This window comes from Anomalospiza imberbis, chromosome 2, assembly GCF_031753505.1.
Source record: "Anomalospiza imberbis isolate Cuckoo-Finch-1a 21T00152 chromosome 2, ASM3175350v1, whole genome shotgun sequence".
Taxonomy (NCBI): domain Eukaryota; kingdom Metazoa; phylum Chordata; class Aves; order Passeriformes; family Viduidae; genus Anomalospiza; species Anomalospiza imberbis.
The window spans coordinates 91,143,758-91,160,640 of NC_089682.1; the positions used below are offsets into that span (position 1 = coordinate 91,143,758).

At 34.8% G+C, this 16,883-nt stretch overlaps 1 protein-coding gene across 3 annotated transcripts in view; it reads left to right on the plus strand.

Moving 5' to 3' along the window:
• Positions 1–16,883, plus strand: part of TDRD3 (tudor domain containing 3) — a 93,592-nt gene that overhangs the window by 56,756 nt on the left and 19,953 nt on the right. For all 3 annotated transcript variants that reach the window (XM_068182287.1, XM_068182288.1, XM_068182286.1), the window contains 7 exons: positions 1,364–1,435; positions 1,909–2,058; positions 2,747–2,887; positions 3,827–3,983; positions 4,640–4,765; positions 12,772–13,610; positions 15,487–15,612. In XM_068182287.1, the coding sequence (XP_068038388.1) occupies positions 1,364–1,435; positions 1,909–2,058; positions 2,747–2,887; positions 3,827–3,983; positions 4,640–4,765; positions 12,772–13,610; positions 15,487–15,612 (1,611 nt within the window). The remainder of the gene's footprint in view (positions 1–1,363; positions 1,436–1,908; positions 2,059–2,746; positions 2,888–3,826; positions 3,984–4,639; positions 4,766–12,771; positions 13,611–15,486; positions 15,613–16,883) is intronic.

Consider the following 16,883-nt stretch of genomic DNA (forward strand, 5'->3'; position numbering starts at 1 on the left):
CTTCTAAGTCATTTTTTGAATAATTTATTGAATACTTTATCAGTATTTTTTGCTCTAAGGTATGAGAAAAAGGATTATTCTTTTTCTTCAACTATGAAAGGAATTAATGACTATAAATGATTTAGAAAATAGTCTTTGGCTCCTGAATAAAAGTAGTTAACTTGAAAGGAGTGGACCAAAAGTTTTAATTTAGATATGTATTAGCTAAATAAATCTATTACTTAGTTTAAGAAATTCTCTGATAACATAGTGCCTTCAAGCTTATTCATGTTTATACTCCATTTCTCACATGATGGGTTTAAATAAATTCTACATCAGGGTAATAAATATGTAGGTAAATGTCATACATATATAGCCTTAAGTAATTAAGGCTGTCTCTGACAACAGAGAATGTATGTAGTCATGCATGAATGTACATTGGGTGAAAAGTAAGCAATGAAGCTGATAAAAGAGATACATTATAGGAAATTCAATTTTGATGCATTTTATCAGCATTAAGGACCTGTTCTTTTTCTTTTCTTAGTAGCATAGCATTCTGTTTCCAGCAGTGGCAAAAAGCCAGTTGTTTTCAGGGAGAGATCACAGTCTGAGCACTTACACAGCCTTGGCATACAGAATTGCTGTATTATATCAGGGGGTACAATTCTGATAAATCCTTTCTGTGTTTGCTTATGCATGGGATCATGAATTTCACAGAATGGATGAAGATGGAGGTCATCTGGCTCAGTCAAGGCCACCTACAGCCAATTGTCCAGGACAGTGTCCTGGCAGCTTTTGAGTATCTCTAAAGGTGGGGACTCCCCACCCTCCCTGTCTCAGTCACCCTCACAGGTCAAAAAAGTGTTTTGTGATGGAGGGAATCTCCTGTGTTTCAGTTTCTGCCCATTGTCTCTGTCATCTTATTGGGCACCACTGAAAAGAGCCTGTCTCCATCGTGCAGATTGATAAGGTCCCCCTGAACCTTCCCTTCTCTAGGCTGAGTTGGTCCAAGCCCTTTTTAAAGGTGCTGTGTACCTTTACAATCTCTACTGGCAGCAAGTTCATTGGACGTTGTATGAAAAAACATCTGCTGCCTATTTGTGTTCTGCTTTGTTCTATTAGTGTAGATTTTGGTATATAACTGAATTTTCTACATGTGCTCTATGTGTCTTAGTAATTATGCAAAATTCCATAATTTTCTTTGTTCCTCTTCCTCTCCTCGAGCCCTCTTCTTAACTTAGGTGGCCAAAGATTTAAAAATACAAATTTCTTTTTTGCTGAAAATACCCATCTTGCAAGTTGCATGTTCTTTCTGAAATAGAAACATTTATCATATAATCTGGTTTCTGGTTGCAATTTATTAATTATCAATTTTCTTTTACAGAGTTTGGCAAAACACAATAGGAGTAACATTGGAACAGAAGGTGGCCCTCCTCCTTTTGTACCTTTTGGGCAGGTATAATGTACTTCTCTTTGTCACTTCATAAAAGTACCTGTATTATGATATCTATGTACCTTGTTCCAGTTAGGTAAAGGCTTTCAAAACACCTTAGATCTTGATAACTTGGATATAAAAAATGTGCCTGTTAAAAAAACCCCCAAAACTCTGTTAATCCTGTATCTTTGTTGTGCCAGCTTCCAGTAACATTTTTCCTCTCAATTTCAAACTTAATTTTATTTAGTGTGTGGAGCCTTTGATTTTGCTGGTCAGATTGTGTAGGCACTTATGCAGTCCCTTCTTAAATGCCAAAGAATTTGGCAAGGATCAGCAAATTTCCAAGAATCATTGTGATTACATCACGATGTCTAGCTACATAATCATAATCTTTATCTGAGGGTCTGCTATTCTAATGGAATAAAACTTGGATGGGTCTTTTTTCAAATAAGAACAGGCAGAAGAGTACTTAAACATTTCTTTTGCATTTTCAGAAATGTGCATCTTCTGTGCAAGTGGATAGCAGAGATCTTGATCGCAGAAAGACTCTGCAAATGACAAATGCTGTAAAACCTGTTGCAGACAATGATGAATTTGAAAAGCAGAGAACAGCTGCTATTGCAGAAGTGGCAAAGAGCAAAGAGGTTAGAATGCATGTGTTGCAGCATTTTACTTACTGTGATTGATCTTTTCTTGTCAAGTATTTATCTCTTAAATGAAAAATGCTTTCTGATATTTGCCTGTGTATAATTCTACTCCTGTGTCTTTAAAAAGGTGAATCAGGCTTACAGTCCTTTTGAATTGATGGCTGTGTTCTTATTTTAACAAAGCTTATAACTGTATCATAATGTTTTATTGTAGATATGATTTTGCTACCACTACTAAAAAATGAGGGGTTTACAGTTTTGCTAATAAGATTTAAGTAATAAATACAGGTTATCAATTTTCATCTGTTCTTTTCATTTCTCAAAACCGCCACGATTCGCTGAACTCAGTCTGAAAAAATAGCTAGGAAATTTAGTTCTAATGTGTCAGGTTTTTATGTTCTTCTTTGGTCTTCTTTTTAGTTTATTTCTCAAAGTGCTTACTAAGTTGTAACAGCTAGAATTATATACCCTTTCTACAACCTCATTTGGGCACAAGGAAAAAAATTCCTAACTAATAAAGTAATCGTTTTCTGTGTGTGTGTAAATTAGTGCTTTATTTGTTGACCCAGAGCGTAATCAAAAAAACCCCAAAAAACCCACTGCAACAAAAGTTTCTACTTTTTCTACTAGCTAAATATTTTCATCATTTCTGTTTGCTGATATGTTATTTTGTGCTTATCTAAAGACCAAGACATTTGGAGGAGGTGGTGGTAGTAGCAGAAGCAATCTCAGTGTGACCACTGGAGGGAATCGAAACAGGGAGCTGTTCCAGAAAGAGAAGATAGCAAAACCAGACGGGAAGAATGAAGGTGTCTACCGAGAACTGGTAAGATGGAAGACTTTAATGGAGTCTTAAATGTGTGAATTATTTAAAAAAAAAAAAAAAAAAACCAAATAAAAGAAGAACAAAACCAAAATACCTTGATGAATGACGACTTTCCTTTCAATTAATTTTGAGGTCTGCCTAGAATACTTATGGTGCTTTTCTACCTTACTGAGATAGTTACGAGTTTCACTGTGATTCTGGGCTAAATATTTATTCAGTAAGATTTAAAGATGTATCTCTGAGGTTAGATTCCATTAGGCTTGGGGTTCTCTGGGTTTTTTGTAGGTTCTTGATATGGCTATTTTTGAACCTGTAGACAGAGTGTTATATTCATGGGATTCCAGTTAAGAATGTTTTTGATGGCAGCTGTTGAAGTAAGTGGGTAACTGGGATGATTTTGGTGCAGGTGCAATGTTATTTTCTGTACTTAATGCTTTGTGATTCCTGTTTTGACTTTTTGTCATCATGCAATATACAGTTTGGAATATCGGAGCCTGCATTTCTGCACAAGTATATTGTTTGCATTTCTTCGCTTTCTTCTGTAAAACATCTAGCCAATTATGTTTTATCCATATTTTAAGAAGTAACTGGGTTTTGCATTGTCTGCAAAAGTTGTGAAAGAGTTCAAACTGGTACACTTGGCTAGTTTTGATACTCATATTATTTTGAGATATTTCTTTGAGTTTTCATATAGACTAGGAGATTTTGTGCTTGAAGGCCTGTAGTAGTAGAACTGGAAACGAATCAATTAAAAATCGTACTACTAAAAAAAAATCCCTTGATTACCTGGTTCTTTTGAGCTTATATGCAAAGATTTTATATAAAATTAAAATATTTATAATAAATTAAACAAGAAATATTGTTTCAATTAAAAATAAAAGAAAAATTAATGTAAAATCTGGTTGTATTTATTACTTTTGTGTGTTTCTTTTATTTCAGGTTGATGAAAAGGCTCTAAAACACATAACAGAGATGGGTTTTAGCAAAGAAGCTGCAAGACAGGCACTTATGGATAACAGTAACAGCCTAGAGGCAGCATTAAATTTTCTTCTGAACAACAGTAAACAAAAACCCATTCAGGGACCACCACCTAGAGGTAAAGCTTGCAAAGAGATGCTTTAAAACTGTTTACAAGCCAAAGAATTTGTGTATGGTGGATTACTAATGTAGTTACAGAAGGGCATATTTGCATGTTCTTTTCCTGCAAGTTAGAATGCATTACAAACCTGAAAGCAAATTCCCTAAGAAAGGCTTCTGTGTATTATATTCTTGTCAAAATTTTTGAATTGGAAGTCAGATATTTAATTAGCCTTAAATGGGAAATGTGTATCCTGGAATCACAGAAGAACATGGGTTGGAAGGGACATTAGAGATCATCTTGTTTCACCTCCCCCACACCCACCTCCCAGACAGAGAGGCCACCCACTAGACCAGGTTGCTCAGGGCCCCATCCAACCTGGTCTTGAACACTTCCAAGGACAGAGCATCCACTGCTTCTATGGACAACCTGTTCCAGTGCCTCATCACCCTCATATGATGAGGGTGAATGATGCATAATGAATTTTTTCATCACATGTAATCTAAATCTCTCCAGTTTGTAGTTTAAAATTGTTCTCCCTTGTCCTATCACTGCCTTTCTGTGACAGAATTTTTTAAAGACAGAAAATACAAACATTTTGTAAATCAAATGAAAGCATGTGTACGCTTTTTAATTTTTTATTGCCCATTCACAAAAGCCTTTAATGCTTACAGGTAAGGGGAAGGGCCGAGGCCGAATAAGACCTGAAGATGAAGAAGAGCTAGGAAATGCCAGACCATCTGCACCAAGCACACTGTTTGATTTCTTGGAATCCAAAATGGGTACTCTAACAGTAGAGGGTGAGTTACTAAAATGAATGTATCTGGAACAAATGTTGGATAGTGTAGGTAGAATTATTTTTCCTAACTCTGCCATCTAAAAGTTGATTCTTAGAACTTCCTCCACAGTCAGTCATTAAAAAAAAAAGAGTGCTTGGAGAATTATTCCTCTCAAGAAAGGTCAAATAAGTTGCTCAGTGGTGGTTAGATGTCTAAAAGTCAGTAATTTGAAATAAGATGACATAAACCACAATTTGTTAATCTGACTGGATTCTTCCTGAATCATGAATCTTTATTTATGATATCATAAGTCTTCACTATATTTATCAAAAATCAAAATATTCAAAGAAAATAACTTTTAAACATACCAGCATTCTGCATTATATTTGTAAACTGGTCAAGTAATGAATATAACCACATTTTCAGAAAGCAGATATAGGGAATGATATTTGAGATATTTCTTAGCAACTCATTTTACTTAAAAGGTGCACTGGATTTTTTATGATGAGCAGAAATGGAAGCAGTGATGGTGTTTTTGGCTTACACTGCAAACACTGATTTTTCTTTGGGTACATTTAGTGCTTATATTGAGATATTACAGAAGGTTTTAATGTTTGACTGAAAGACATTTAAAGGAAAATGAAGAAATAATCTGTGTGGGTTATATAAATTTCTTATTGTCAGTGTTTTTGTAGTAAGTAGGTAATAGTAGTTTATCAAGATTTGTGAGTGAATTGCTTTTTTTAAGTGATACTACTGATTGCTTAGGGGTACTTACATGTTCCTTTGGATTTAGTGCACATATGTAGACAATAAAGCATAGTGTTATGTGAGTATAAAACCAGATATATTTATTACATTTAATTCTGTTTATAATCTTCAATGTTGTGTTTTAAAGATAAATGCACATCGCTTTTATGAGTTTTTTTCCTCTTAAATGAAAATAAAAAGATTATAAATGTCATAAGAAGAAAAACATAATTTTATTAAAACTTTTTAAAGGTTTTATACTCCTTCAGTTACCGAAGGTTCTGGCATATTTCCTAGCATGACACACAGGGTTTTTGCTTTTATGTTTTTTATCACTGTTGTTTTTTCTCACTCTGAGTGATCAATATGTAATCCCGTGTACTATTCCTGGACCATACTTTCCTGGAAAAAACTCAAACCCAACTTGTTAGCATTTTTGAAAAGTTCAAAAAGTGTTCTGATTATTTTGTAAAATTCTTTTCAATCTTCCTGCCTTTTTTTTTTCTGAAAAATGTAGATGTTGTACTTTGTAAGGCTTTGAAGTGATTGCTTAGTTTCATGTTCTTCGCTATTATTTTCCTTACAGAGTGCGTATAGCCCATAGGATTGCATCTCTGTTTCTATGCCAGGTTTTAGTTTTGCTTGCAGAGTTTTTTAAATGGTTATTTCAAGAAATACATAGGCATATGAATTTTTTACTTTCAAAAGTGATTCTTTCCTTGCCAAATTTGAGAAAAACTCTGCAGTATGATGAATTCAAACACATCGTTAAAATCATATATAGAAAGTTAATTTTCTGCCATTTTATTTCCTCTGCTTTTGAAAATCATTTCAGTTAAATTCTTAATTATTAGTTGTCTTAAGTTCTATTCAAACTGAGGTGACCGGAGTTTTAAAAGTATTTGCTGAGTGATCTATCTGCAGTGACCATACTTAGCACTGTGAACTCTAGAGTCACAAAGTCTACATCCAAATGTCCGCAGAAAACAGGATATATATATAACTAGTACCTCTTCAATTTAATTTGATCCTGTCATCTGTGAGCAGTAGAGAAACATAGTTTCACTTAGAATTAGAAAAGGATTGATCAGAATTGAAAGGCACGTTGGACACACTGAGCGAAATAACTCAAATATGTAATATTACAAAGCCAAGAATGTCTCTTCATTGATTTTCCTGCACAGTAATACCCTAAGGAGTGCCCAGGATGGAAGGTTTTTCTCCATTTATATTCACCCAACACTGTGCTATACTAGATATAAAAGAAGATAGATTGTTCTGCAGTATTTTTGGCATCTTGCTGTCCTGTATGGTCTCTAAAATCTCGTTTTGTTTTTTAGGTATTCAGAAAGAAAGGGGTTTGTACAGGGACAGTGGTTTTGAATAAATGAGCACACCCCTACTGTTACATGTTTGTGCATGACCAGGAACAGATAATTACCTGCAATGGCCATATTTATCATTCTTCAGACAGAATGTAATTCCTTCTAAATGACTGGGAGTTTGTAAAAAACAAAAGGCAGTTTTGCTGAACTGAGCTAGATATTTTTTAATCTTGTACTACACCAAATTTTGTTCAAAATATTATGTGATCTGGGGAGAGAAAGTGTCTGAAAAAAAGAATTGTTTCTCTTTTCAAGTACACAGAGGATTGATATGCTTTGTGCATCCCTCCTTGTTTTTCTTATCTGCTGTTTCTAATTACACCTGAGACCCTAGCAGTGTGGAGAATTGCTAAATTACTTCTGCCTGGGTGGTTCTATTGCTGAACAGGAACTGCAGAACTGTTGTTGAATTTTTTCCTTTGATTTGGTACTTTTTCGTACTTGCATTTAGACCAAGTAGAAAAAACATTTAGGAGTTGAAATACCTTTGTATTTTTTAGGAGGTACTTATATTCCTTTTAAAAGTTAAGACAGCACATTAATTTTCTTGTTTGCTTTTTTAAAGGAGTACTTATTAGTTACAAGAAAACATGTTAGTGTTTTGCCCCGTAAGCGATATCTTGTGGCGTTTTTATGTTTTATCTCCTCTTTTCCATTAAGGAAATATTGTTTTACAGCTATCACAAGTATTAAACATATGACTCCATGATCTGCTAGCTCTTTAATTGTAAAACACAGCATATTTTAAGCATACTTTATTTAGATGAAATGCAAAGAATTAAAACAAACATATCGGTAGCTTTAAATTGCATGTTTGTTTATTTATTTATTACTGTGAATGGTTGGTGGCACCTGCAAAAGTATTTCTATTTTGAAATTAAGTAGTTTTAATTTTGGCAAGAGAAACCTCCTGACTGCAAGAGATAACACAAATAGCAGACAAAACTGCTTTCAGTTGCAAGCCTATGCTTGCACTTGGTTAATTTCTGCTACTGAACACAAAATATTTTTTCCATTAATCTCCTTATTGTTTTCTTTTGTTATAAGGAACAACTCATCTGTCTTTGCCTGTTTAAATAAGTAAACACAAGGATTATCAGAGAGAATATAATGATACCAAGAGCTCTGGCTATAGTACTTAGGAATAATGAGCATTATTCTTTATCTAGTCCCAAATAAATTGAAGGTTTGAAATTAATTGGTAATGCAATACACTGTAATTAAAAATATTTGTTTCATTTTGTGGTCACACAATTTATTTGAATATCTGGGAGAGAGAGTACTTGGAGGGGAAAAATAGTCTCACTTTTTGAAGTTAAAAGAAATTTGTAGCATTTGAAATCTGCCATGTTTTCAACAAGCATGGGATGCTATTGAAAAGAGATCCAATTTGAATAATAGGCATATTTCTCATTCAGCCTTTCTTCTAAAAATTGAACTGTAGTCAGAGCTAATTGTGAATATCAAGAAAATCAGTTCTATTTGCTGTATTGGTATGTTAGCATTGATGATATATGTTACAAGGCTTGTACTTTTATTTTGTCTTTAAATATAAAAGGGACAAATATAGCTAATTTCATACATTTTAAAGAATAATAAAAAGTTAACAGTTTTTGTTTGAGTCCTGTAATCCAGTTAGTTAAAGTTTGTAGTGAATACAATGCAGAATGTTTTGGATTTTTTGTTCACTTCTTTATTATCACTCTTCTCAGCTTGTATTTGATTTGTTTCAACAGAAACATGTACTCAGGTCCCTGTTCCTCAGTGTGGCTACATTTTAGAAAGAATTATATTGATATTTATTTAACTTGACAAAGCTATTGGGTAATGGGAATTTTACTTCATGACATGAAGTGTGTGCAAATGTATCACTAATTATCTTCTATTTTTTTAATCTTTTGGCCAGTACAAGATAGAACATAGCCTGGAGGTAGCTGTCTCAAAGATGTACTTCCATACAGTTACCTAAAAGTATTATTCAGTTTGAGAGGAGAAACCCAAAACATTGCCACCAGTGTGGGAGGTCCATGGTCCTCGAATTTAGCCACATTATTAAACAAGATAAAATCCACAGGAGAGGACCACGGGAAACCGTACTCTTTAAAGTCTATTGTGCATTGAGCAGTGCTTTATAAATTGTGTTGGCTGGGATTTCCAAGTGCAGCAGGTCCTGCTGGTTTCTTGTGATCAGGGGAATGTGATTGGTCCTGTATGGTCCTCTTGCGTCATCACATGCGAAAGCCAAAATGAGTAACGTGAGTGAATGAGAGTTCCAGACTGACAAATGCTACTTGCCATCTTAAAACTTCAGAGTAGATGCCAAGAACCTTATAATTAATTTTTGATTGTATTTTTCCACACCATGTTCCCAAACTTCTGGTTAGAATGATGACGACTTTCATCACTGTTTGAGAGTAGCTTACTGCATCTTCTTGTTAAATGCCAAAATAATATTTGTTATTGCCCTATAGGAGGCATTACTTTTCTGGGAGCAGTTGCTAATGGTTTGTTGGAGTTGGGGCAGGAAGTAGAAGCAGTTGTGGGAATGTGAAAGGGATCCCTTGATGCTTTGTTTTTGATCCCTATTTCTCATAAAGAAATTTTAGAATCCCTTCTTTTTTTTGGTGATCAGGCCAGACTGCACAAATACCCGAAGAACCAGTACTGTTCTCATCTCCTGGCTTTTTTTGTTGACTACTGTTGACTAAGTAACATTTACTGTTACTTGGCAGTTTTCATTTGTGAGTGACTTGTGCTTAAATGTCAATCAATCAGTTAATGAGTCCTGCTCACTTAAGGCTGCTGTGTATGATGCAGTCCCAAGGGAAGCTTTTAGCACAAGAACTGCACCTCTGTAGAAAATACAAGCTTATTGGATTTTGCATACTTTAGCTTAGACTAAAAAACCTCAGGTGTTTCATGTCAGCCTTTCTATGTCACAGTAAAGAGACCTACAAAATAACCTCCATGCTCACTGTTTTGAAATTCTCCAGTCACTTCACCTGCTGTCTAACATGTAGTATTATTTTAACTTTCCACTACTATTAAAAAAACTCTGTAATAAAAGGATACAACACACTTTCAAATCAGCTTGTTGCTTTTATGTTATGATCACATTATGTTGTATAGACAATAGTTGAAATTACTCATTACATGCTATGAAATTGAATAGAAATTCCAGTAAACTGTTTTGAATTATAGAAGAATATGTCTATGTTTTGCTTTTTCCTTGAGGCTTTAACTAAACTGTAACTGCTTTGCATGCATTTTTGTTGTATAGAGTCCTTCTACCTTGTATGTACTAAGTACTGTCACTACCTATCTCAGCTCAGGAAATGTTTATTCATTTAGAAAAGGGGCAAAGGACAGCCCTTAGGAGGAAATGTTTTGAGTCTAAGTCAGACCTAATATTCTGCCACCTTAGAAAGTACTACCATGCCCAATCTAGCCATGAACCCATTCCTAGTTTTTTTTTCTGTTGGAACAGTTACTTTAATTTAGTTAATATAATGTTACAGAATATTAAATAACATGATTTATAGTGAATTAGGTTAGAGTTTTATGCTCATTTTTCTGTAATGGTATGTACAAGGGAGTAAACATTCAGGGGTCATTAAACTGTTCAGTCATTTTGTGTGTAATTAACATCAGGAACAGACCTAAGAGCTTAGGTTGGGCATATGAAGAGTGGAAGCCTGAGCATTTTACTACCAGAAGAGAAGAGGGAAATTAAGTATGTTGTGAACAAAAACTGTTAATTAATTAATTAATTTGGAAGTTAAATCTTTCTAGATAATAGGAAGTCTGTAAGATTGGTATTATACAGAAGTGCAAAAGTGTAATGAAGCTATTTAGTGAAAAGTTACAGATGTAAAGTAAAGAAAAACAGTATTTTCATGTCTCATTTGTAAAGAGGAAATAAAGAGGTACTTCTAACTTTAATGGTATTATTCTAACAAAACAAAATTAATTATACAAGATTTAAAGTCATCTTTGCGTTTTTAAAAAGAAAATGCATATTTATGAAACTCTTGTATCTTTCTGAGTAGTATATATTTACATATTAATGCATTAAAAATGTAACGGGTTTCAAAGTAATATATTATAGAGTAAGATGTACTTTTACCGAGATCATATTCAAGCTAAGCCTTATGTATGCTTATGCCATGTTAAAAAACAAGAACACTAGGTCATTTTAGTAAAGCAAATGTGACTTCTTTAAGTTATGCTATGTCAAATATATGTAAAAATTGAGCTAGTTTCTTATTGGGCAATTTTGTAATTTAAATTGATAAAAATTCTGTGACCTATTACTAATAATGTGATGCTTGAAAGGGTTTTTATAAAAAATAAACCAGGTAAAATTTGCATTTTAATTTTAACTTGCCATCTTGCATATAATTATGAAAGTTGATACATTTGTTCTCAGGTATCAGCATTCATTGTTTCTAGTGGTAACATTCCTTTCCATGGGAATGTGTGAGAGCCTGAGTTCACAGTCCCACCAGGCCCACGCACACACCAGGCTCATGGACACAAGCAAGAGAATGACACCTTTGCAGCCACCCACATGGCACAGAATTGTTCATGTACACATGAATCCCTTCAATGGGTTTATGTTTTCCTTTTCCATCAGGTTTAAAGTCTGCTAGCAGATCTCATATCCAGTCACCAACACGCACACACCCATGTGAGTCTGCCCTGGCCAGGAGACCCCTGACCTGTGGTTCCCACGTCAGACACTTCTGGTCCAGCTTGTTGGCTGATGCAGCCTGGAGCTGGTAGGAGGGTTACATGAATGTACTTTATATAGATCTGGCCACTGTGTGAGCCCAGACCTGGGGTCTCCCTGGCAGATGGCCCTCAAGACCCATTCTCTCCAGTGTTCAGCTGCCAGGTCTTCCTTGTCCCAGTTACCAGCTTGTCCTGCCTCAAATTTGCCAGTTAAAAACATGTCCCCTCACATACACAATAGAGAATTTAGAAAGAGAAGTTAATAAGGAGATGAGACAGGTTACAGTGATCACATGCAGGACTGTATTGACCAGGAACCTACTTACTTGCAGCTCTCCTGATCTCATTTCTTTATATTCCCCGGGTTCATCTTCATTTCTCCTCTCCTTTTGCTCTTCACCTAAACAACCCATTAAAAATTCCATGTTTGCCTATAAAGCTCATAATTCCATAAAAAGTTTCATAGATACCTACAGCTTCCTTCCTCTCCAGCAGGCCATAGCATGTTTCCTCTTTTTAATGATATTCATGATTATCTTGTCTTTATTCTCATCAGTTAAGAGTTTTGGTTGAAGCTCTTAAAGGTGATGCTTGAGTAGGTCCTGTTATGGCTCACTGATTAGAATTTCCAGAAGCCTGGGCTTTGCTACTGTTCTTGTTATCTGCATTTTGCCAGCTGTGTTCATTTTATCACTTCTGTTTCTTGCCTTTTCTTTTTTCTCCTGAGTAACTGTTAAAAAGGTATTTTTAAAGAAAGTTTCAATTCAGATTAGAAGTATTCCCTTTTCCTCCTCATTTTCCTCCCTCCTCCTTTATCCGTCTTGGAATTCTATTTTTCTGTCTTAAATGGCTCTTAGTCAAGTGGATTGTTGACGTCCATAGGGAGGAACAAGTAACATCTTGGAAATTTATGCCTGGCTTTTCTGTTGCTCATAGGTGGTTTGGTTCTAAGTACCGCCCAGAGCAGTGTATATTTTCCAATAACTAGGAATTGCACTTCAAATGTGTCTGGTAAATTCTCTGTGTGCACCATTCCATTTCCATGTCACAAAAATGCATACATTTCTGAAGAATACTGTTGTTTTATCAGTCTGAATCAGTATTTCTAAAATGTATTTGTGTGAAATATGTTAATTGAAATAATTTTTTCCTTTGTAGAACCAAAATTGCAATTTCAGCCAACACATCAAGTACAGCACAAAGTTATGAATACAGAACAGAATGGCATCAAAGAGAATCATTCAAGACACGTTTCTCGCAATGACATGAGACAACCAAGGAATGAGAAACCCCCTCGTTTTCAAAAGGATTTTCAGAATTCAAGGCAGGCTTTGGAAAGTGGTGGGTTACCAAGAAACAGAGGTCCTGAAAGGCACAGCTCTTTAGAACACTGGACAGATGAAAAAAATAAAAGTGACAGACATTATTCTAGAAATGATAGGTCAAAGGATTTGGGTTATCCCATATCCACTCACCAGAGTGATATTACTTTCAAAAAAAGGGATAACAACATGCAAAACAGAGTAGGAAAAGGAGTGTCTTTCTCAGAATTCAAGGAAAATTCTGCTGCTCAAGATGTGACAGACAACAATAACCAGAAACGTGGGAAAAGGGAAAACCAAGCACACAATTCTGAAAATTTTTGTGATAGGAAGTCACGAACAATAAGTAGCGAAGCCTTCATGGTAAAACGTGAGCAACATTTTGGTGTTAATAATGATTACCAAAATCCCAGTAGGACTGATAATTTTAGTGCTGTACCAAATGGAGATACTGAGCATCATCAGAAAGGAAGACGAGTAGGACCTATCAAATCGTCAGGACCGACTGCGATCCCATCTTTTGATGATAAAATGTTATATTACAACACCGGTCCCAAAAGGAGAACTGGACCCATCAAACCAGAGAAAATACTGGAACCATCAAGTCACATGGAGTATGGAAAAAGTTGGAGACCAGGAGATGAATGTTTTGCTCTTTATTGGGAAGACAACAAGGTATGCCTTTGCCAAATTGTACCTCTAATGTTCTCTTACATATGTGTGGGAGATATTTAGCACACTACCACAGAGACATGGCCTTTGTTCATAGGTGTGTAGTGTGCTTCTTGCCTAGCTCCATGCTCTGTTTTTTATATTTATGACATATGTCACTTACGTTCACTGCACAAAACTTTCTAAGTCCCTAAATCAAGTCCTTGTTTCTGCCATGTAGGTGGAGTTTAGGATGTCTTAAGCTCCTCACTGAAGCATTTGACTTAGGTGCCAAAAATTTGAAGGGATGAATGTAGGTGTCCATATTCTTTGCTGAGGAACAAAACCAGGATGCTGTGCTATCTAGAATATTTATAATGGTAGATGTGTAATACCTTTCTGAGGAGCAAGTCAGCAGGCAGCCTTTAGTAGCAAAAAGAAGGAACAGTCTGCAGGAATAGGGCTATAAAAAACCTGCCAGTTTTCTTTCAATCATTACAGAATGAAAACAGCAAAAGGCTTAATTTTGATTAGCAGTTGTATGCTATCAGCTAAAGAATTTGTGGACAAATTAATTATGCTGCATGATAGATCTGCATTACTGATTTTTAAAAGTTTAAATACTTTGTTTTTAGCTCTTGTCTCCATTAATAAGATTTCTCTTGCAGCAGGACATTTTGCTTTCTTCTCCTTTGCTAAGAAAGTTTTAGGCTGTTTTCTTTGATTTGTCATCACTTGTTCAAGAGTTGTCTGCCACTCTTCATGGGTATTTTCTTAGGGTTTGCCCCTTTCTGATAATCTGAGAACTACCTTAAATATGGTTGTTCTTTAAGTACATTTTATTCACACCTTTTTCCTTTTTCTCCTTTTTAAGAATTTTTTGTTAAGTTTACTTTGTTATATTTATTATAAGTGTTTAAGTGTTTTCCTTCTTTTTTTTTTTTTTTTTTGGTCTGCATTAGCTCAGCAGCATAACTTTATTTTTCTGTTTTTTGCTGGTATGACTAAAACCAATGATAAACTATGCAGGATTTTTGGTAGTGGCAATATACAGTCAGTTGACTCTCTTAAACAGGAATATGTAGCTTCAGTGGATGGATTAGTGTGAAGTGTAATGGCATATTACTGAGTTGTTTCCCATTTTGAGAAGCATACTTGCATTACTCTGAAATGAGATCTTGAAATTTTGGAAAGTACAAACCTTGCAAGATAAATGCCTATTACATAATCCCAGACTGTTACATATTCAGCAGATTAGAAGGTGTGTTTTGAGCAGTAATTGGTTTCTTGGTAGTTTAAGTAAATGCTGCTACTCACTTCTAAGACAATTCTGCAATGTGATAATAAAATACAGTACTGAGCTTAACCATGTTAGGAGGCAGTGATTTTTGTTTTGTGTTTAGAAAACAGACTTTATGAAGAGGTAGCTTTATAATATTTTCATCATATTTTTATCATGTTTTATTTTGTGATAAGATAGGTATACAAGTACATGCATACAAGCCTTATCAGTATGCAGCTAATAAGCACTTACAGATGTATATTTTAAGTAAACATCTTTCAATAGCATTTCTCTGTATACAGCAGCATTTGTGTTAGTGATGAACTTGTTCTGCTTTCAGAGAGGTGAAAGCAGGTCTTTTAAATGCTCAGTCTATTTAATTAGCTGCGTATCTTCTCAATGAGTATTCTAAATACATTCTGCCATGTCCTTGGAGTCTGTCATGTGGAATTTTAAGATATCTGGTTACATATCTGGTACAAATTTAAAGCAAAATATAATACTGACTAAGACTAAGTATATATATGCACACACACAGACATATATGAAAAGGAAGTTGTTAAGTATTTGTGGTACTTCTGGTTGTATTTTGTGACCTTTGAAAATTTCTCTTTTAAGTTCTACCGAGCAGAAATTGAAGCTCTCCATTCTTCTGGGACAACTGCAGTTGTTAAATTCAGTGATTATGGAAATTATGAAGAAGTGCTTCTCAGCAACATCAGGCCTGTTCATGCAGACACATGGGTATGTGATAACAAATTGTATTAAAAAATATAAACGACATAGTCTGTACAAAATATGTAACTCTTAACTAATTAATGCCTACTCATACAAAGAATGCTACCTACATATGTAGAAAAATTGTTGCGAAGTACACGCACAAAATCTCAGATTTTAGTTGTCTATATGAAACCTGATAGACATGTATTATGATGTGGTATTCTTCCTGTATAATAAATTTTAATTGTATTGTTTGAAAATGAATAACTGATCTGTCAGCCAAACAGTTTTATGCATGTTTTCTCTCTTAAAAGTTGTTACTTACTCTATTCAACCCAATTTTTTGTTTTATTTCATGTACATTGTATGTTGTTCTGTAAGGGTTAGGAAACAGTCATTTAAAACATATGTTCTGAAGCTTTTCACTACATGTGTATGTATGACTAAAAATACACATCTGTATCCCTTTATTTTGTATCATGATTTTATTCTTGTTTCAATGATTTCTTCTTTGCCAAATATTGTAGTGGTCATGTATGCATCAAAATCTGTTTTATGAAGTTTAGAATGTATTAGCCTTATGGAAGTTGGAAATTTCAAAAGGCTTTACTAGTGAATAGCATGGAAGCAGAGATACATTTTGATTAAAACAATATCAGGAATGCACAATTCTTTGCTGTTTACTCTTACTATAAAAAGCTGCACAAAAAATATACATCTGCATATTGATTCCTTAATGATAAGTTGACTGTGCTTATGTTCTTTTGGGTCATAGAACCATATTACTACTGCTACAGAGGCTGAACACTCGACTCCTGTTTCTTCCCGGTGGTCTTTTAACATGTATTGTTGCCTGTAGCTCTCAGATGCCTCTGAGATGGCCTTTTTGTACTTAAAAAAATACCTGATGTACTTAAAAAAATACCTTCCCAGCTGATGTATTGCTGCTTGTATAAAAATTAACCCTTTTTTCCTGCCTTCTTTTTGTCCTACTAGCTGAGCTGACCTGTAAGGTGCTAGTTACTTACTATATAATTGTATTATTATAACCCTTTTCTGGGTTAATAATCAGACTTTTCTTCATTTGATTACAGTTTTGAGGAGTGGCTTTTATTTTACTTTAAGCCACTGATTGTTAGCTCTCATAGTCTAAGAACTTGGCCTAGTATTAAGACTAAGTTGATCCTGGTAGTGAGGTGCCATTTCCTACTTGATCCTGGTAGTGAGGTGGTCATTTTCCCTGCCTCTTCTGCCTGTGTCTGACCATGTGTTCTTCCTCATACCTCTCCTCTCAT